The sequence below is a fragment of the Pseudorasbora parva genome, chromosome 25 (assembly GCF_024679245.1).
Source record: "Pseudorasbora parva isolate DD20220531a chromosome 25, ASM2467924v1, whole genome shotgun sequence".
NCBI classification, from domain to species: Eukaryota; Metazoa; Chordata; class Actinopteri; order Cypriniformes; family Gobionidae; genus Pseudorasbora; species Pseudorasbora parva.
Window position 1 is genome coordinate 8,378,876 of NC_090196.1, and position 21,593 is coordinate 8,400,468.

Below are 21,593 nucleotides of genomic sequence, written 5' to 3' on the forward strand. Positions count from 1 at the left end.
CTGGACATGGACAGTATAGTGTGCATACACTTGCATATGCTCTCGACTAAATATAAATTATCTTAAACTGTGTTCCGAAGATGAACGAAGGTCTTACGGCTAGACTACTGCAGCTCTTGTGGGGTGTTCCCGGTCTGCAGTGGACAGTATCTATCAAAAATGGTCCAAGGAAGAAACAATGGTAAACCAGCACCTGGGGTAATGGTTCCAAGGCTCATTGGTGCACGTGGGGAGCGAAGGCTGGTCCTTGTAGTTCGATAAAACAGACAAGATACTAGGTAGCTGGTCTGTGGCTATTCAGCCCCAAACGCAACAAACTGTGATTGTGTATTCTGACACCTTTCTATCAGAACCAGCATTAACTTCTTGAGCAACTTGAGTGACAGTAGCTTGCCTGTTTGATCGGACCACACGGGCCAGCCTTCACTCCCCATCAATGAGCCTCGGCCGCCCATGACCCTGTTGCCGGTTTACCACAGTTCCTTCCTTGGAGCACTTTTACTGACCACTGCTACCAGAAAACTCTAAAAAAGCTCCAGTTTTAGAGATGCTCTGACCCAGTCGTCTAGCCATCACATATTTGGCCCTTGTTAAACTCTGTCAAATTCTTACACTTGCTGATTTTTCCTGCTTCTAACAAATCAACTTTGAGTACAAAATGTTCACTTGCGGCCTAATACCAACCCATTAATAGGTGCAGAGATGAAGAGATAGGGTTATTCACTTTTTCCTGTCAGTGGTCATAATGTTATGTCTGATCGGTGTATATCGTCTCAAGCTCTTTAAAGGACGGATCGGACGGATTCTGATAGGCTGCTCATCATCTATTCAGCTGGAGAAAAACGAAATGAATTCTGAATGTGATTCAAATTATAGTTTGTCTGTGTCATTACAAGAGGTGTAGTGTGGGATTTTCTTATAAAATTAGAATGATTATTAAAATTGTATAGTTGGCATCCCTGGGTGATCAAACATTTAGTCTTAATTTATCCTAAAATAATCACCATTCATCAACTCTCCCACAGACTGAAGTGTATGTAGGCTTATCAATATATGTAATGATTTGAAGAGAAATCCACTCTTTATTGAAATGTTCAGAAGTCAAGTAGCCTAACCGGATGCTTGATTAGAATTTAATATATGTCATATTGGCATATAGACTTGATGAAAGTATAAAAAGTTAGATTTGTCCAAATGCTCAAGATCCGTGTTATTTGATCTTTTATTAGCCCGAAGCGCTCACAGCTGATAGATAAGATAATGAGTGTGTGGATGGCATTGTAATCTCTCAGACTAACACAATTAATGCAAATTCCTTAAGACTAGATGAGGATCGGTGATTGATTAGCACCTTCAATTGAAATAACATTCTTTCAAGTCTACTTTGATTTCAATACAATACAATTGTATTTATTCTCTTGATAATGCAGGGAGTTTGGCATTATAAAATGAATAACCGGGAACTGTGTTACAGACAAAGGCAAAATAAACAAGGCTATTTGGCCTATAGCCTACATAAATCATATATTTACAATAAATGTGTATAAGGCCTAGTCTAATGATTAATATTAAAAGTTTCAAAATTCGATTCAACAAAACGACATGAAAACAAAAATAATCTTTTCATGACTTCACTTCAAGTTTTTTTTGAAACCCATGAGTTTTGATTGACTGACTCCCCAGCGACTATAACTTCCTGTAAAAGAGATAGTTCATCCAAAAATGAAAACTATGTCATTACTTAGTCTCAAGTTGTTCCAAATATGTATGAACAGTTTCTTACTTATGTTTAACAAAAATATATTATTTTAAAGAATATTGGTAACCAGACAGTTGCTAGAGCAGGACAAAAACATTATGGAAGTCAATGGCAATGGCTACCGTCAGTTGTAAACCTCTCAAAAGCTAACATTTGAATCCGTGTAGACAGCGTCGTTGGTTGTAACGTGAGAGTGGTTCGCCGTTCTAATGTAGATGCGAGTTTGGTGGACTGATTCACAAACGCTTCAAACTCTTTCCAAACGAGTCGTTCAGACGTTCAAATGAATCGTTTCGCTCGCGAATCAAACACCATACACTCTCTCGCGCTCTCTGCTTTCAGTTCAGTCATGAGTTTCCAGTAAGAAGAGGCGTGTGGTGAGAACGGAACATCACCCGTGTCTGCATAATCTGTAAGGATACCGAAAGCGTCCGATTTAGACTAAATTGATGGATCTCCACTCTAAACTTTCTGTCCAGTTCGGACTATTATTTTCAAGAACTGGATGGTAAACAAGACTGCGCACTTCACTGCTCTTACGGGAATTTAGTGAGGTAAGCAAGTTTCCCCAAACATTTTCTTTTTCAGAAGATGTAACTTGGACATTTCAAACTTTCACCCAAGATATTGATGGTCATTAGTGTATCAAATAAACTACTGCATGAATGTCAAAGAGAATCTGAACCAGCAGAACCAGCTTGAGTTTCGCGCAGCTGGAAAGTCTCATATGCTCTCCGGTTCCCTTTAAAAAAACACACACACACGCACCAGGAACCAGCAGCAATGGCAGGAACAAACAGCTCAAACATGAAAACTCTGGAGGATTTAACTCTGGATTCTGGTTATGGAGCAGGGGACTCGTGTAAGTCCTTAAGCCTGTCGTCGTCCAAGTCAAACTCGCATGCGTTCATGAACACCCCTCACCGGGGGAACTGGTGGTACTACTCCGGATCCATGAACAGCAGGAACAACAGCTGGGATACAGTCAACACAGTGCTTCCCGAGGATCCAGAGGATATTTTCTCTAAGTGCCCACGCTTACCGGAGCTGGAGGAGTTCCCGTGGACGGAGGAGGATGTGGGGAGGGTCGTGCGTAAAGGAGCGGGGAAGGGCGCCTCGCTTTCCGCGGAGGCTGTGCGCAGGCTGGCCACCCTGATGCGCAGAGCGCTCATCCGCATCTCCAGAGAGGCGCAGAGGCTCAGTGTCATGCACTGTAAATGCACCCGGTTCGAGGTCCAAAGCGCGATCCGCCTGGTGCTCAGCTGGGCGCTGGCGGATCACTGCGTCTCGGCCACTGTGAAGGCCATATCTATGTACAACATGAGCGCAGGAGAGCTCTTGCGCAAGGGGAAGTCAGCCCGGTGTGGGCTCGTGTTCTCCGTCGGACGGTTTTTCCGCTGGATGGTGGACACTCGGATCGCGGTGCGCATCCACGAGTACGCGGCCATCTGCCTGACCGCGTGCATGGAGGCGCTCGTGGAGGAGGTGGGCGTGCGCGTGCTGATGGCGGAGAGGGAAGGCGCGACACCCGGCTGCGTCCTGACAGCAGAGGCGCTGGAGGGGGTCATCAATAATGATGCCGAGCTATGGGGTGTCCTGCAACACTATGAGCATCTCATCTGTGGGAAGAACGCCAACGGTAGGTGCCACTTCGCTGTTACTGTTGCCTAAACTGTTTCACTCGTCAGTTCCTCGTGGGTAAAATGTTGTTGAAATGAAACACCACAAGAGTTGACCCGTCACCATTATGCACACCTGGAATTGCCTCTCTTCAAGGCTGCATTTATTTGATCAAAAAAACAGTAAACAACAGTAATACTGTGAAATATTACCATTTAAACGAACTGGTTTGTGTTATACTATATTTTAAAATATAATTTATTCCTGTGATCAAAGCTCCATTTCCAGCATCATTAGTGACTTCAGTGTCACATGATCCTTCGGGAATCGTTCTAATATGATGATTTGCTGCTAAAGAAACATTTTTAATTATTATTAATGTTAAACACAGTTGTGCTGCTTCATATTTTTGTGGAAACAGTGATTTTATTGTTGGTGTAATATTAATTAATTAATTAATTACACACACACACACACACACACACACACACACACACACACACACACACACATACGCACATGTCGTGTTTCCATGTTTTATGGGGACTTTCCATAGGCGTAATGGATTTCATACTGTACAAACTGTACATCCTATCCCCTTACACTGCCCCTGCCCCTAAACCTACCCATCACAGGAAACATTCTGCATTTTTACTTTCTCAAAAAAACTCCTTCTGTGCGATTTATAAGATGGTTTCCTCATGGGGACCTAAAAATGTCCCCACAAGGACAAGGATTTCGGATATTGCCATCTTTGTGGGGACATTTTATCCCCATAACGTAGGGATTACCAGGCCACACACACACACACACACACACACACACACACACACACACACACACACACACACACATATTATTTTTATTTTTTACTTAGCCTTGTATTATGATTTCCAGAAAAATAAAAAATAAAATAAATAAGCAGCTATAACTCTTTTCAACATTGATAAAAAAAAAAAAAATATATATATATATATGTGGTATATGCCTAAATGTATTTTAAATACTTCACACAACAACATTTCACATTTTCATTTAAAGTTGAAGTACTAAATAAAAAATAAATAGACATTTAAAAAACAATGCTAAGATTTCAATTAAAATGAAAACGGGAAATATAAAAACAATATACAAAAACTATGATAGTATATGAAAGACATTAAAGCAATACTGATTTGGACATTTAAAAACATGTATATTATTAATTTTAAAAAAGATAGCACTTTTCATAGGTTTGTTGGGCTTGTTGGGTTTAAGACTCTTCAACAATACAAAGACTTGAGTATTTTGGTTGTGAAACATTAGTGGACCGTTAGTAATGATCATAATTAATGTGACAAACTACACCTGTGGTTGCTCTGCTCAGACACCTGCGTGGGAAAGCTCCTTGGGAAATGATTTCATACATCCTCACCTTCATAAGAAACACGGCCACACCAGTTGCTTATAATAAATTAGTACCTGTCGAACTAGTTTAAAAACGAAATACTGGCATGATTGTTTAAAAGGATATTTTGGTGCTAGTTATTTTTACTAAAAAACTGAATTTGAAATCTGTTGGTAGACCCACATAAACGTTGATCGCTTTCCTTATTAGTCGTCTTCACATTTGGTCTGATGGAAATGAAAACTAATGTACAGGAATCACAGGTCAGTTACATCATTCTGCCTGTAACAGGTCATTACACACTTCCTCTTCTCCAGCGTTGAGAATTACCCCTCTCTGCAAGTTCTGCATCATCTAGGTTGCATTTTCATTTTGATTTGTCAGTGGTATACCAGCATCGAGCATGGGCTTTTTTTTTTTTCTACCAGCACTTAGTTTCCTGTTTTAGCAGACCAAGGGAAGGAAAACAAACCACATCTGTAAAGAAAAACAAGTGGTTCTGATGTATATCAGTGTCCGTCTGTCATCATCACTCATTAATTCATTGTGCTCTGTTGTGATGTCATTCAGGACAAATCTTATACTAGTGGTTGATATGTGTGTACTAGATTTATATATTATTTCAATAAATTAGATTTGTGCTTTTCTGTGCAGAATCCACCACCATAATATTACTGTTGCCATTGTGTTGCTTAGGTGTTTTTAAGCACAAATGTATTGCGCAAGTAAAAATTGCTCTATGGTCTCTAATTATGGCCTGGTATAAAGATGAGTTTTCGTCGATCCGATTACAAGTTGATGACGCCAAACATAGGGTCTAAAATGTTTAGCGCTTGTCCACTTCCAGAGGTAGTCGAAAATGCAACTAGCTCGTGTGGTCGATTGCGTTCAAACAGCCACAAAAGAATGCCTACTGACCTAACGCATGGACATTATGGGAAGCGCGCTAGCCAGACAGATTTAAAGGTTGAAGATTCAAAGAGTTTCTAATGATTCCTGATTTCAAACACACACTCACAGCATTTGGCATCATCTTGCAGCAATCATTTGTTTCTCTGTCGTCTCCTTTCAAGATAAATAAATTGTCAGTAGCCATCTTGGAAAACAGTCTCGACCAGTCGAGCCATGAATGCTGTGCTAAGTGAGCTGATCGATAGGAATTAAGTTTGTGAAATCTAATTACATGGAAATGCATGAATTATATCTGTTTATTTAAAAATGTGGTTGACTAACTACAAGCGAAGAAGTGTCCCATATAAGATTCCAAGTCACAGTTCAACTGGTCGAGGCTGTTTTCCAAGATGGCGATTGTTTGTATACGCGTAATGTACTGTCTTTATAAAGTATCTTCTTATTAAACTGTTGGTTCACTTAGAAAGTTCTCAATGCTTCGGTTTGCATGTAGGGACCCTCATTATGCTACCGTGTTAGTGTGAGGCTATTTTGAGCCTTGTTAGTGGTATTAACTAGCGATTTAATTTTACTTGCTCTGTGCCCCATAGACAAGCACTATAAGCTGATCTGTTTTTAGAGATAAAACTCTTTAATTTATGCATCTCAGAGAACGATCTACTCGGTAACCATGTGTTAAGTGGGGACACTAAAATTATGATCCAAGTTATTCAACCAAATATACAAATAAAATGTATTAATTTGGTCATATTTAATTCTATAAACTATCCAAATTAAACTAGCCAAATCAAATTTTGTTGCAATATTATCCTGTTTGACACTGTGAAGCATTGAAACAATCGTAAAAGCGCGATATAAATAAAGTTGATTGATTGATTGATTGATTGTTAATAACCTCTAGGTTCATTTTTCACCCGAGTTGTCCTTTAAATAAATCAAAATACAGTAAAATACATTTCAGAGATTTTCTCATTCTTTTCCACTGGCAAAGTAGTATTTTTAATTGCTTTATATTTTTAATGGAAACAAATAGGCCTTATAGTGCATTATTGGTCATTATAAGTGAAAATATTCTAATATCTATATTCTATTATCATATGCTTATATATAGTTAAAATATTAAATTTGTTTCAGAAAATGCCACAGGAAAAGTGTTCATGTATTTGGGATTAGGACTCATAATGAGGATTTAAAGTGGTTTTCCTTCTTTTTCCATCTGCACCAGGACCTTCAGTTGGCCAAATTGAATTTCTGTTAATTAAATTGCATCAATTCACAGAAATTCAGTTTTGCCAACTGAAATATTTAGATATAGAAAAAATTTCATTGGAGACATGATTTTTTATTTTTTTATTTTTTTTAAGTGTAGAAAGTGACACGCCTCTTCCAGGGCCTGTTTTATATATAACACAAATATTATAAATGATGCCCCTGGTGGCCTATGATTTGATTCCCACCTTCAGTGTAAGTCCGACCCTGTGTCCGAATATGAATACTTCCCCAATCCTATAATGCTATATAGGCGGGGGGAAAAAACAGTATGTGAGATGAGTATTATGTTTCAAATGTATTATATTCACTAGGCAAAAAGTACCCAGATCGCCTACTAATTTAGGTGAGATTGCGAAGTGGCCATCTGATGGACTATTTATTATCCCATGAAGCCATGGGAGAGGATTTGTGAATGGCTGTGAGACACTATGCAATTTCAGACCATTTCAGTTTTCTTTTTTTTAACTTCTTTGATAGTTAGATTAGAAAAGTATCTTATCTTGACAAAGCTTACGGCTATAGGCATCATCCATGTTTGTAGCAAAAACGGTGCAGGATAAAACATATCATAGTGGGTTAGCGGTTTGTTCATATTTAGCAATTACAACAATGTTTAGTATAGTTTTAGCAAGTATTATTGAAATACTTGCTGTATATGGAGTTAATCGAAGAGTGCAGTGTTTGTTGAATGTTAAATCAGTCCTCAAACCTTTCTGCACAAAACTTTTGAGTTGAAATGCAACACTGGAATGTCCCAACAGTGTCGTTAAGATGCTAACTGATTTCAGCTATGTTACAGATTGAAGAGAATGACGCATTGCTTCAAATCTAGCTGTGAGAACTCTTCTAAAATTAAAATGATTTCCATGACATTATCGAGGCAGAGGGAAATTAAAAAAAAGATCAGAGGAGTGTGGGTTCAATATTAAGGCTACGTTAGCAAAAAGCTCCTTTTTTTCTGGCACGGTTAGTCAGGATCTCAGCTCTGCATAATCCTTACACAGCTCGCTTTCCCTGGGATGACCATGTGGGCATCAAATTAGATCGGTCCATAAAGACGACCCAATGGATCAATGTGCTTTCAGGGCAGGCGTGTTAAACAAAGTGCTGCGCGTGCACTTCACAAAACCCTCGCGTGCCGTTTCTGTTGATGAATGGGCATCTGATCCACTGCGTTTCCACAGTCAAGTGCAGTAGATTGAATCTGAAATGCCTTTAATGTGGCTCACTGATGATTTCAGCTGTGACTCAGTGGCCTTTCAGACTGTGTTCACAGTACTTGATTACACAAAGCATCTCGCAAGCAGATTATTCATAACATGCTTTTTTGTTGGCTGCTATTATTGCACCAGAGAATGTCTTGTCTTGAGAACAGCCTTGATTACCATGGATCAATGCACGTATCTTATAAGTTTGCATAGTTTGCTTTTAATTCCCTGGCTTCAAAGTACACAAAATGGCACCCAGAATAATCTTTTTCTGTGTAAAACAGAATATTAAAGAGAAATGTATTTAAAAAAAATTTAAAGAAGAAAGAAATTCAAGCAAAAATTATAATTTTGTGGTTCTCTAATGTGAAGTGCCAGATCGCTGTAGAGCCTCAGTTCAAGTGGCACATAAACAGATCATCTTTTCCTAGTTATAGCATGAAAATTGAGTGAACATCAGAAGGTATGTTGTTTCAAGAGTGAACATCAGAAGGTATGATATTGCAATCGTGGAAAGACGTCAATACACACCATTTCAGGTTCAAGTCCACTGGCATTAATCTACCAACTTTCTCATCTGGTTTGTTTGTAGGACAAAATGATGAATTTGGCATTATGATTGATCAGATCAAACTCTAAGAGAAGGGTAGATTCCGATTTCTTGACTACATCAATTTTTTTGTTGACCAGCTTTTATCTACTTTTAAAGTTGACCCATATCAAATATCTGCATTTACACTCTACACTTGGCGAAACAACCCAAGGTAGACACACTGATCCGGAAAAGCTTAGGCCGAAAAGGAAGTAAAAACGGCCCGATTTGCAATGGACGCAGACAAAATGATAATACAAGCTTTTGCTTTCCACACCATCATTAAAGGAATTGTATGTAAGATTGTGGCCAAAAACTGGTACTGCAATCACTGAAATTAACATAATTTCTTAAAGGAACTGCATGTAAGAAATGTATTTCAATTAATCATAAAATGGCCCTGATATGTCACTAGACATTAAGAAATCATGTTAATTTCAAATACTTATATCACTGACAACAGTAGTCCGGTCAGGATATTGTCATTTAAAAGTTGTTGTTGCAGCCCTCAACTGATGTTGATGTTAACATGTTGTGTTTTGGGCTGAAGCTCCACCCTCCACCTATCGACCAATCACAAAGTCAGTAGTGTTTCTGCATCCGGGTTGCCAGATCTGCTCTAGTTACCACAGCTGCAGCTACAAACGTTCCTGCTGATCCTGCAGCCAATCTGGCAACCTCGAGTCAGGGGGAGGGGGAGATGGGAAAGTGATTGCAGTACCAGTTTTGGCTACAAGACTCTTACATAGACTTCCTTTAATGTCTAGTGACATATCAGGGCCATTTTATGATGAATTGAAATACATTTCTTACATACATTTCCTTTAAAGGTCAGGAAAACATTGGGTTGAGCTCTCATCCTTCATTGAGCCATTGAAAAGAGTCATGTGATCACGATTGGTGAGTTAAAGTCATTCGCCACCGTCACTTTTTCAATGGTGTATTACTCTCATTGACGGAACTCTGATAGATGAAGTCCTAGCTTACTATTTTTACCATATAACTCAAAAATACATCACATTATGAAGTGAAATTACTTTATGGTTACTGTGATGGTAGAAGTAACTTTACTCACAAGACTACATAGCTAGGTACTTTCAGAGTAAGTCATAGTCCTTTTGCTACAAAAGTTCTTCTCTATCATCTGCCAACCGGCACCACATCTGGAAGTCTTTAAGACTTACTTCTCTTTGCCAACTCAAGTCACTCCCACTTTCTCCAACACACACTCCATTCCCCTCTCTGCCTCTTTTCTATTTACTTTAGTCCTTCTTTCCTGGAGCCGTTTCTGTGAACGCACATGCTTTTAACAAGGCGCCCACTGTACCAGCGTCCCATTTAAAATCCAATGAACATAAAGGTCAGGAGGTGGACTAAATGTATAGTTTTCTTTCGCTGATAGTTGCTATTGATATTCACATTGCAGTTGAGTGTGCAGTGACTGCTTAAGTGATTCATGGAGAAAACATCTTCACGTTTGACTCCTCAAACTCGCTTCTCAATGTTGAGAACATCTGTGAACTCGACCCAGATCTGGACGTGAACTTTGTCTCTTGTCATTTGCGGCTGAACAAGTCTCGGGGCGATTGCTGGCACCGCTTTCATACATTGGATACCCTGAGGGAAACATTTTAACACTGAAATATACTTTCATTATTGAATATGAAGTCTGCTTGTGCACTTGTCTTGTGGAGGTTATTTTTATCATTCATGGATTAAGGATGGTAGTAATAAGGAAAACACCAGCTTGCATGGTCAGTGGCACTGTGTTTATGCATTCTTCAAGCCAAAACCAAAGGCCCAGCTGTACAAAAAGCTAAAGACTTCTTTACTAGCGGCTAAAAACAGCACAAGTTCAAAAACATTTTAAGGGGACATTTCAAGATAGCTCCTTGAAACAGTTCTTTATATAACTTTATTATTGAGTCATTAGCTTTATCTAAAACGTGATAGTTGCCTAACTCGCATGGATCTTCATAAGTGACTAAAATAGAACACAGTTTATTGATTTAAAAAAAATGAGTTAATACAATGAAGGAAATTGGTTTAATAAATAGAAACTCAAAAACGTATTGTATCTGAACCACATAAAAAAATGTGATAAATCATGAAAATAGCACAATTTGGCATGTTTCACTGCTTCATCACAAATAAAACACACAATTACCCAATATGCTTACAAAATCTTTTAAAAATATTTAAATAAAGGTTGTCGATTCTCAAAAATGTTCATTGTATTAACTCAAAATTTTAATTTCAATGAACTCAATTTTAAGGCAACCAGATAACTTATTTTAAAATATTTTTTTATAGTGCAGTATAGTTTGATGTTAGCAAGTGGCTAAGCTAACAATACGATGCTCTCTTGTGCATATAACACACAAATATTAGATTAACTATTAATCACATCGAAGACCTCAAAAGTGTTTTGTTTTTTTGCATTCTAGGATTACCCTCAATTGTATCTAAGGCCCTGTTTACACACAGTATTAAGATGCGTTTTGGTCGATCGGCTCACAGGTAGACGAAAGAGAAAAATTTGTTTTATACCTGGTGTTTTAATCTGTCTCTTTTGTCCACTTTGAACCACTTCTGTCCTGATTTCTTCTAGGGGAGGGTCTGTGGGCGGGTACATATATACGTGTTTTCAGATCTTTCAATCTAATCGATGAAATAAATTCACGCAATATGAACCAAAAACGATGGAAAATCTACTTTCATTTCTGCTCTGATAAGCCGCAAGACGACGCTGAGTGTGTGTTAGTTACTTATAAATAAGGATTTATGACAGAACTTTGAGCTTAGTACGTTTTTCATCTACAACTCAAACTTGGGTTTTCAGCCGACAAAGTTAAATCCCGTCTGGCTAGCGCGCTTCCCATAATGTTTCTGCATTAGGTCGGTAGGCTGAGAGTAGGCGTTTTTTGTGGCTGTTCGAATGCATTTGACCACATGAGCATCTAAACTACGAAAACAATCTGGTAGATGTGTTTTCAACTACCTCTGGAGCTTGTCGAAAGTGGATTAGCTCAAAACATTTTAGACCCCTTTTACACCTGTATTTAGCATCGCCCCCTTGGGATTTAATCGACCAAAACTCCTTTTAATACCATGTGTAAATGGGGCCTAAGAGATAGCTTCTAGCACGGTGTTGATGCCTGAAAAAGCTGTCTAGGCTGGCAGCTCACTAGACTTTGGAATGGAGCATGTGAATGTCCTGTTTTCCTAGTCAAATCATATTTGCAAAAAGCTATACTAATGTTATCTTAGTCTCTTAGCTACACTAATGTTATCTCTTAGTAACGGCACTAGAACAGTTTGAATAAACTTTTTGACAACTAACGTTTGAGAAATTGTGGCTTTTGGTGCCAAATACAAGAGCATCAATAACGCTGGTGGTGTCGGGTGTCTCTGTGTTACAAATGGAGGTTGTTTATGGAATCACAAGATTTAGTTTGGGGCCTAATCCTGTTGAAGTACTGGAGGATTGTTGGAAAGCAGGAGAAAAGGGCGGGTGAATAGCCAGCGGATTGAAGCCGGTTAGCACGTGGCATTGTATTTTGGCGCTCATGCCTCTGTCTGGTCCAGCTATAAACGTTCTCATAGGTCAATCCTCTGCCTGTCGCCATGACAACACTGACCCCAGACAGGAATGGGAATGGGAAAACGTATGGGAACATGGCCAACAATGACACGTGCAGGAGTTAAATGTTGGGATGAATTATCGTGAGGAGAATATGCAGTCTTGCATTTTCCAGCAGTGGAACATTAAGAAGGATAAAATGGAGTGATTGTGGATGAATACTCACTGCAAAGTGTCAAAAACTTGCATTTCAGTTTTCACGCGTCACATGTACATTTACCTGTCAGCTACTAAAATAGCTGTCGGTGACAAAAATAGCCTTCAAAGCTCTATTTCCCACAACCCTGTGTTAAACAATAGGCCTATTTGTATTACATGTATTTATTTGAATGCACACACCGTATTTTTGGGATTTTAACAGCATCCTGAAATGATCAGCACATACTAAACAAACTAAATAATCTATTAATTATTCCGCATTAAACAAAGCAAAGAACTGCAGATTTTATAATTATAATATGCACCATATGCCATGTAGATATTATAAATAATATGTCCATATGTTTCCATCAACTGCATATTATGATTTACTGTTTTGGCTTATAGTGGCAACATCTGTCATGATAATCATGAATAAAATAGCCTGTGTTTAAATGTTCTTTTCAAACAAGACACATACTTTCTTTTATCCCTGTGGTTTGTGTCGCTCTCTCGTTGACTGATCGTTTCACATTTGGAATGAGCCAATGAAATTGTCGATCTCGTCTTGTTTTCCAATGCAGCAGGAGGATTTATGGCTGTCGATAAGCAGCCATTTGCTATCATTACTGTAACATTTATTTGCTCTGAATTGTAGCTCTCGCAGTAAATGGAAACGTGCTTGTAGACATCTGCACAGTAATGCCATTGGGTTTGAATTGTGCGTCTGCCATTTTTAGTCTGTAAAGTGCTAAGTCTTAAAATATCCCCAAAATCCATTTAAACAAGATTCAGCACGCTTTTGGGCAACTTGTCTGTATTAGTTACACCATTGTTGAGTGTTTATGTTTAAGATGGAGGAGTTATTCTTATCTGTGTTGTTTAAAATAGATAATTAGACAAATAATAGAGGAAACATCACTGCAAAGTGGATAATAAAAATGTCATAGCATTAGACAACAGACTAACAACACATTTAAGTTTGTCTTATAAACCTGCATGTCATATTGTATGTTTAAAGTTCTAAGCAATATACTTTTCTGATCTTACAGTGGCCAATGGAATCAATAATTAGCATTAGATTGGTGTTTTAAAAACAAATGTAGCTGAATAAAAGTTTAATGAAGACAGAAGGTCAATATACAGGCTATGAAAGCTTAATTGCTGCTGAGAGGTTTTCTTTGAGTAATGCCTACGGTGCTTTCTTATCTCTTCAGTGCCCTCAAAAGTTTTGCTAGTCTAGTAAACCAAACAACTCTGAGCTTTTCCACACGTGTTTCCTGAAGTCGTGCCCGTTTTAGATGCACACCACTGTATCTATACTACCATCAGAAAAACCTAATTAAATTCAGAAATGATTCATTGAACCAAGCAGAACTCTTTTCAGAGTTGTTTTATGTATTTTTGTAAAACATGCCCAGGCAAGGGGAATCTACAACATATTTTCTGTTGTATAAAATAACACAGAAATGTCTCATGCAGTAATCTTTTTAAAAATCTCTCACCTAGGTAGGAATTTTTCCCACGGGCAAAAAGACGCATGAAACAACTGGCAGAGAGAAAAAGAAAATCTGAGTGTGTTTAGTGCCAACAGAAAACATTGACACGATATAGTTTATTAGAAATTGCCCTGGCTTTAAAGTGTCATGAAACCCCCCTTTTATAGCACTGGTATTCATACCTCAGAATTGAAAAAAGACTCAAGAAATGGGTGTGTAAAGCTATGGAAAAGTGGGAGAGTTGAGGTCGGAGGAGGGAAGATAACAACCAATACTTAACACAATTATTATAGTGATAAATTAATATTAAAATATAAGAGGAGGAAAAAATGAATTGGGGGCAACTTGATGCATATTTAAAAATATAACCCTGTGACAACAAACTCACACAAATCTTATCATTACAGACTAACAACTATCAAGATCAAATCAAATAAGTTTTGGTAAATCATTCCAATATCAACTACTCAGCATTATAACTTATAAACAGAGTTATTTGTCTATATACAAAATGAGGAAGAACATTAAAATGCCAATGTCAGGACTTCCGTTAAATATATTAGATAATGAATATCATATACTCCCAGAACACTTGGAATATATATGTGGCACATGAGATCATTCTTTGATATGTTTGCATCTTTTCTAAAAAGTGTGATGCTGGTCGCTATTCAATGTCCTTAAATGGACAAGCAGGATTAGCAAGATTTGGACAATGGACAATCCTTTGCAGGATTTTTTGTTGTTTTATTCTTCTTTTGTTTTCCAAAGAAAGAAGGGCATACAGCATTAGAACAACACCAGGGTGAGTAAATGATGACTAACTTTTCATTGAAGGGTGACCCATCCCTTTAGTTATAAGTTAATACATTTCCTCTCAATAAATTATAATTACTATTGTTGTTTTCATTGACTTGCAAACTGTACAAATATGTTAACATTTTAAAAAAAAAGGGCCTCATGACCCTTAAAGGCCATCAAGCATTTCAATTTAAATTAAGTTTTATTAACAAAGTTCAGGAGGAAGACGTTCAAATGATCTATCCAATCAGCAAGAGAAGAGGCCCCCCCCTCTCTCTCTCTCTCTCTCTCTCTCTCTCTCTCAACCCCTGAAAAACAACCCTACATGATCCCTCCTCCACCAAACTTTACACATGGGACAATGCAGTCAGGCAAGTATCGTTCTCCTGGCAACCACCAAACCCAGACTCCTGCATCAGAATTCCAGGCAGAGAAGCGTGATTGGTCACTCCAGAGAACACATCTCCACTGCTCTACAGTCCAGTGGTGGCGTATTGCATTTGGTGATGTAAGGCTTGGATGCAGCCGCTTGACAATGGAAACCCATTACATGAAGCGCTCTAAACACTGTTCTTGAGCAAATCTGAAGTCCACATGAAGCCTGGAGGTCTGTAGCTATTGACTGCAGAAAGTTGGTGACTTCTGTGCAGTGCGCCTCAGCATGTGCTGACCCCACTCTGTAATTTCACGTGGCCTAACACTTTGTGGCTGAGTTGCTGTTGTTCCTAATTGCCTCCACATTTTTATAATACCACTGACAGTTGCCTGTGGTATTTAGTAGTGATTCAATTTCAATTTCATGAATTGACTTATTGCATACACTTTAAAAAAAAATGTGTTCAATAAGTTATGACAACATATGTTTTTACATTGTTTTAACTCATCAAAATATGTTAAGAAATTTTAATTTTTTTTAAATAATTTATACAAGATGTAACTCATTTAAAGTCAGTTTAATATAATCTAAATTGAAATAACTTAAACATCCAAGTCGATTGTACTTAAAAATTTCAGGCTGTGACTTTTTTTTTATAGTGCAGGTGACAACCTATCAGGGTGTGTCAGAGTAACCCATTCTTTCACAAATGTTTGTAGAAGCGTCTGCATGCCTAGGTCCTTGATTTTATACTCCAAGTGATTGGAACACATGAATTCAATGATTTGAAAGGTTGTCCCAATAATTTTGGCAATATAGTGTACATAGCCGACTCACCTATGCTCCTTGACTCACTATTGGCTCCTTTCCCAGCCAGGGATACAAGGGGCTCTGGGTTCGGGCCAAATTTTGAGCTCGGAGACCTCCCATCAGACTGCACGGCAAATACGCATGCATCTGATTATTTGTAAGTGTGAACCTCTGAACTCAAAGTAAAAGTTTCAGTAGAAGTAAGTTGTTTGTGCTGGCTGCATCCCCGCATTCTCTTTTTGTGATATTCGGTGTGATTGCATCTGATTTGCATGAGAGACATTCAGGCATGTTGTATCTTTGTTGTTGGGGAGGACAACCTGAATGTTCTAGATCTTTCTGTCCTGGAGGTGGACTGGAGGAACAGCCCATTACCGAGGACAAATTTAGCCTTATTATTGTTTAAAGGCTTGCCATAAATTGTGTAAATGCAACTTTTAGAGCTTGGTGTCCAGCTGGACAATTTTAAAGGACACCATTGTCCAGACCCTCGATGGATGTCAGAGGTCAGTCACATGCCGTCACTTATCTTACATGAATTTCTAGATATAACAAATATTCAAACCTTTCTCCCATTTAAACATTAACTGAGCTTTAAGTGCACAGAACGACAAGCTCAAAATGTTTTTGGCAGTAAGACATGAGACACACTTACCATGGTAAATTTAGTGTAAATGAATGTCATCTCATAGCTTGTTGTTTTTATTTGGCAATTTAGAAAAAAACTTTTTTTTTAAATATATGGGACAAATAAGTATTAATAATAAATGTTTTTTTTTTATGCAAATAAGAATTAAAATAATAGACATTGTAAAAAATACTTTAAAAACATAACTTTAATCTTAATATAACCTTTATAGCTTTTCTTATTATAAGGTATACAAATAAATAAATATGGGCATTAATTATTGATTTGAAAATTCAAGAGACATGAGACTAGAACAGCTATGTGTGAAATTGGTTGCCCAAGAAAGTTGTTACTTTTTTTACAATTAAGTTGCGAGAACACACAAATATTTTACCAAATGATGCCACCCTCTCAATCAAAGCTGTGTAATAAGGAAAGAGTTAATGAATATATTAATAAATTAGTCTCTTTTAATTCATTCTTTGTCTTCTAGTGTGAATGCCTTTGTTCTCAGTCGTACATCTCAGTATCTCTTTGTCGCTCTGCTAATTGGCCGGGGACAGACTTATGACTGGACACTTTTGTCTGTGCTTATAAAACCAAGCTGTGCTTGTGGACGTGTGCGGGAGAAAGGACATCTGTCCTTTTGCATGTAATGGGCGACATCTGCAAGTCAGGCTTAAATGGGGACAAAGCCAGCGTTATGACCCTGCGTTAATTAACCAGCACTCATTAAAGCGAGTCTGAGCTATTTAGTAAATTATGAAAGTATAATGACTCTTACGCCTTTGGCTCAGTGTACGTATTACAGCACTTTGGACATCAGGAGAGTTTGTTGGGCCCAAGGGATGTGGGGTTGGTGAGTTGAGTTTAAAGGAAGTGCTCCAGACAGAAGTCCAGAAGGCCAAGGTGTCTCAATTGTTCTAGAATGTTTGCTTGAACATAAAATAGCAGTTTTTTTCTAAATCACATTTGAGATTTAAAACGCACTTCACTAATGAGCTCTTTCATTAGCGTATGGATAAAATCAAGGCTGTGTTTTCCTGAACAACTTCAGAAGAATGGCCTCGACAGGTTTGGAATAGTTTGAAAGTACCTTGTTGTACTAACATCTCATAAATAACCAGCCAGGAGAGACCACACAGAGACCCCGTGGCCCCCTGTAGATCTAAGCAAGACGGAACGTGCCGATTGCTTTGTTTTGTTTTTTACATTTTGAGTCAATAAATATCTTGTGCAGTAAATCTTTCAGTATTTCCAAAAACGTATTGTCAATGAACACAAGGAGGTACCGATGTGGTTGATCTGGTTGTTAAAGATAACAGTTTGCCTTGTTGGCTTTTCAAATCATCATAGTGTACATGATATTTGCATAATGTTTTGTGTTTTTGGAGATTTGTGTTACTGGAGGTGATTGTTTTTATGGCCCTGTGTTCTTGTGGCCTTTACTTGCGTTGTGTCTGTATGGTCCACAAGACGGTATCCCAAGATGTTTTCCCATTTGTCGTTTTATGATTCAAATTGGTCCCCAACGCCCTTTTGCAAAGCTTGTAATGGTAAAAAAATGTGATATGGTCTTCTACCCAACAGTCCATGTGGCATTATGTCACCAAAGAGTAGACTCCACCAAAAAGGAAAGCATGAACTGAGGTTGATATTTTGGATATGACCTAAGGTGCACAGACTAATAGTTAGGTTCTCTATCTAGGTCAACTAAGGATATGTCATCCTGGTCTAGTGGGTCCAGTTGTGCTGCCAAGCCTCAACGTCTGTCCACATTTGCATCTTGAATCCCCATTAAGCTAGATTGCAAGGTTGAAACAGATGGGAGTTAAAGGTCTACACTCTCTGGGGTCTAGATCAAGACCATGCCTCATTAACAGTGGTTACTTTTACTTTTAAGGGTCTCTAATTTGTCTTTAAAGAATCAATCAACCTTTTTTAAGAGTCTTTTAAATAAAGTGTTGGTACAAAACATGATAAGGGGGCATCTATTTTTCAAATTTTGTTTAGAAATATTAGTTGAGGTTAAGTTTTTGTAAACTCACAGGGTGTATCCCTAAGATTATCACCCTTCAAAATGAGGACAGACTTGGCTCGTCTCACGTAGCCTGAAAGCGAGTCCAAGCCCTTCTCTCAATCATCCTTGGAAGCCCTGTTAGACCTCACTCAGGTTCTTGCCAGGCAAAGTTGATGGAGTAACCACAAAGGGCTCATAACGTTATACTGAAACTCGTGGGAAAATGGAGAAAATCATTTTCAGAGGTTTCTTGGGAAAGTTGGGGAATAAAAAAAGGACAAAAAAAGAGTAGGGAAGCAGTTATTCAAGAGTGAGACGAACAGATTCACTGGCGCATTTCCTGTTTAAGTGCCGGGATCTTCATAAATGATGCATTTTTTATGTCTCTGTTTATCTTACATGTGCAAGTGAGCAAGTGTGGAGCCTCTTGCTTTATGCTAACAGCGTTCCAAACACACGTAGCTGTAGAAATCACCTGCTTTTATGTGAGGAACCGTGCTGTCTGTGAGAAACCATGCTGTTGGATCACAAGTCTGGCACAGTCGGTCTCCTAAAATAACAGAGAAGCGGTAATTAGCACTTCCTGCTTTCCAAACTCTACATGACTATTACATGAACCATATGGAAAGGGAAGACTGGAGTATAGGGCCTGTTTAGACCTGGTATGAATATCCATCTCGGATGATCCAATCAAAAGTTGTCAGCAGAGACTTTACACCTGCTACAAACATGCATCTCATTTACTCTCAATGGATTTTATCAAAGAGGTGGTATCTGATTTTGTTCCTATGTATCACCTATTATCTCTTTACTACCTTTCTGGGCCCATGAAAGGGGTAATTACACTGCTGTCTATCTATGGAGGGGTCTTATCTTAATTTGTGTTCAGAAGCTCAATGAAGGTCTTGCGGGTTTGGAACAACATAAGGGTGAGTAATTAATGAAAGAATTTTCATTTTTGGGTTAACTACCCCTTTAAGTGTTGCAGAATTGACGTTAGCCAGAATTAAACAGTCCCATAAACATGCTGTCTTACTTTTAGCCTGCAAAACATTCCTCTAACCACACTATCAAAACATTGTACAAAAAATTTGAACTTTAAAGGCACAGCAGCTTGTTACTGGTCCAGTACCCTTAAAGACACCTTAAAGTTGCATATTAGTACCTTAGAGTAGTAATAAATAGGTACCCTCTATAAACCTTTTAGGAATAATAGGGTACAAAGATGTCTCTTTGAGGGTACTGCCCCAGTGAAAAGCTGTTGTACATCTAAAGGTACACAGTTTGCACATTTCAAATGAGAGTGCATCATTTGTCTTAAATGTTATCTTAAGTGTATGATTAGCTTTTAGGATTTATACCATCCCCCGAAACTGCAGCATCCTGCTATTAGGACAAGCCAGAGCAGACTGATAATTACAGTGTCAAAGAAAGCATTAGACCAACTAGCACACAAGAAATAAAGCAGGCTAATGTCCCATGAGACTATGCCACCATTTAGCATGCAGTCAACCTAAAGCACAGCTTTTCATCCTATGCGTGTCTGCTTTTTATTTAAGTACAACAGCTAAGAAGTATAATGGCAAAGGGCACCTGGGTATGCTGTGCTATTAGCACTTTTTTTAGGCCTGAACGCAGGGGAAATGAAGAAATGCTCTGGAGCAGGGAGCTAGCTGTGATAATAAAAGAAGGATGCTAACCCTCCAATCCTACTTAAGTGTTGTTTGTGTGGCTTGTATATCAGGTTGAGATGTTTGGGTAGTTTTTGTAGGCAATGCTTTATGTGGTAAGGCAATAGTAACTGCTAACTAAACCCATTTAGCCTACATAATGATACAACAATTTTAATAAAACACCCAAAAACTACTTAGAAACTAATCTCACATTTCTTTTTTTATGAAAAAGGGTCTCTCACATTTCTGAAATGGTTGTTTAATACTGTAATAATCTGTCAGTCATAATAGCAGATCTTAGACTGGGAAAATATTAAACAAAATGGTTTGACCTTTTTGTTACCCCTACAAGTTAGGAAACGCCTATAACATAACCATCTATGCTCTGAAAGGTCTGTAGGAAGCAAACAGGACTTTGCAAGGGAGTATGTCTTGCCTCAAGGCCTTATTTTGAGTATTTTGTGGCAAAGGCAGATGGTTTTAGAAGGAGCAATCTTCCCCAAATGCTCCCCCCCATCTGGCTTGTGTGCCTGAATGGGGTTTCTGTGGGTGGTCCCACAGGTCTCTGGACTATAGCTTTCCAGCTCTGTACAAACGTGAAGTAGCCTTAGCTTCAGTGCTAAGATAAATTTAGTCAATTCTATTTAAATTGCTGCATGATTTGGAAAATAGTCTTAAGCCAATAAACATCTGCAACCTCTTACAAGACCTTCGGTACTGCTGATTTCTGATTCTAAGGTACTTGGCTGTATCATTGGAAAGTTGATTAACAAATAAACAACCTAATTTAAATAAATAATCTCAATTTAGAATGCTTCATGACAGTCGACAAGTTTTAAGTTATTTCATCCCAGCTAACCGGCCAGTCTGAAGGAAAAGGAGTGCAGATTCCCCTGAGACCAGAACATGTTTCCTTCCGTTCTGTCTTCTGTCCGAGAACGGGGGTGTGGTGACATGGTGGTATTTGAATGAGCACGTCTGTGTTTACCCTAGTGTGTTTGTTTGTGATGGTCAGGAATGACGAGAATATTTGGCATTTAGGAATGTCAAAATAAGAGCCACTCCAAGAGGCACCTGTAGCAATGGCAGCTGGGTCCACACAATGGCGGGACTGTGGAATTCTGAAACGGGTTTATCCAAAAAAAAAAAAAAGACATTTATTGGCATGATGTGTTGGGAGTGCCTGTCCAGTGCAAGTTTTGTACTCAAAGCAGGCATGATCCAGGAAGATAGAAGGCCCATCTATGGAGATAGA

General features: G+C 38.4%; 1 protein-coding gene across 1 annotated transcript in view; it reads left to right on the plus strand.

The window, feature by feature from the left end:
- Window positions 1–1,454: 1,454 nt before the first annotated feature.
- The window catches only part of abtb2b (ankyrin repeat and BTB (POZ) domain containing 2b), a 71,710-nt gene continuing 51,571 nt past the window's right edge, over window positions 1,455–21,593 (plus strand). Inside the window, exon 1 of the mRNA XM_067436806.1 lies at window positions 1,455–3,398. Coding sequence (XP_067292907.1) covers window positions 2,543–3,398 — 856 coding nt within the window. The 5' untranslated portion in view covers window positions 1,455–2,542. The remainder of the gene's footprint in view (window positions 3,399–21,593) is intronic.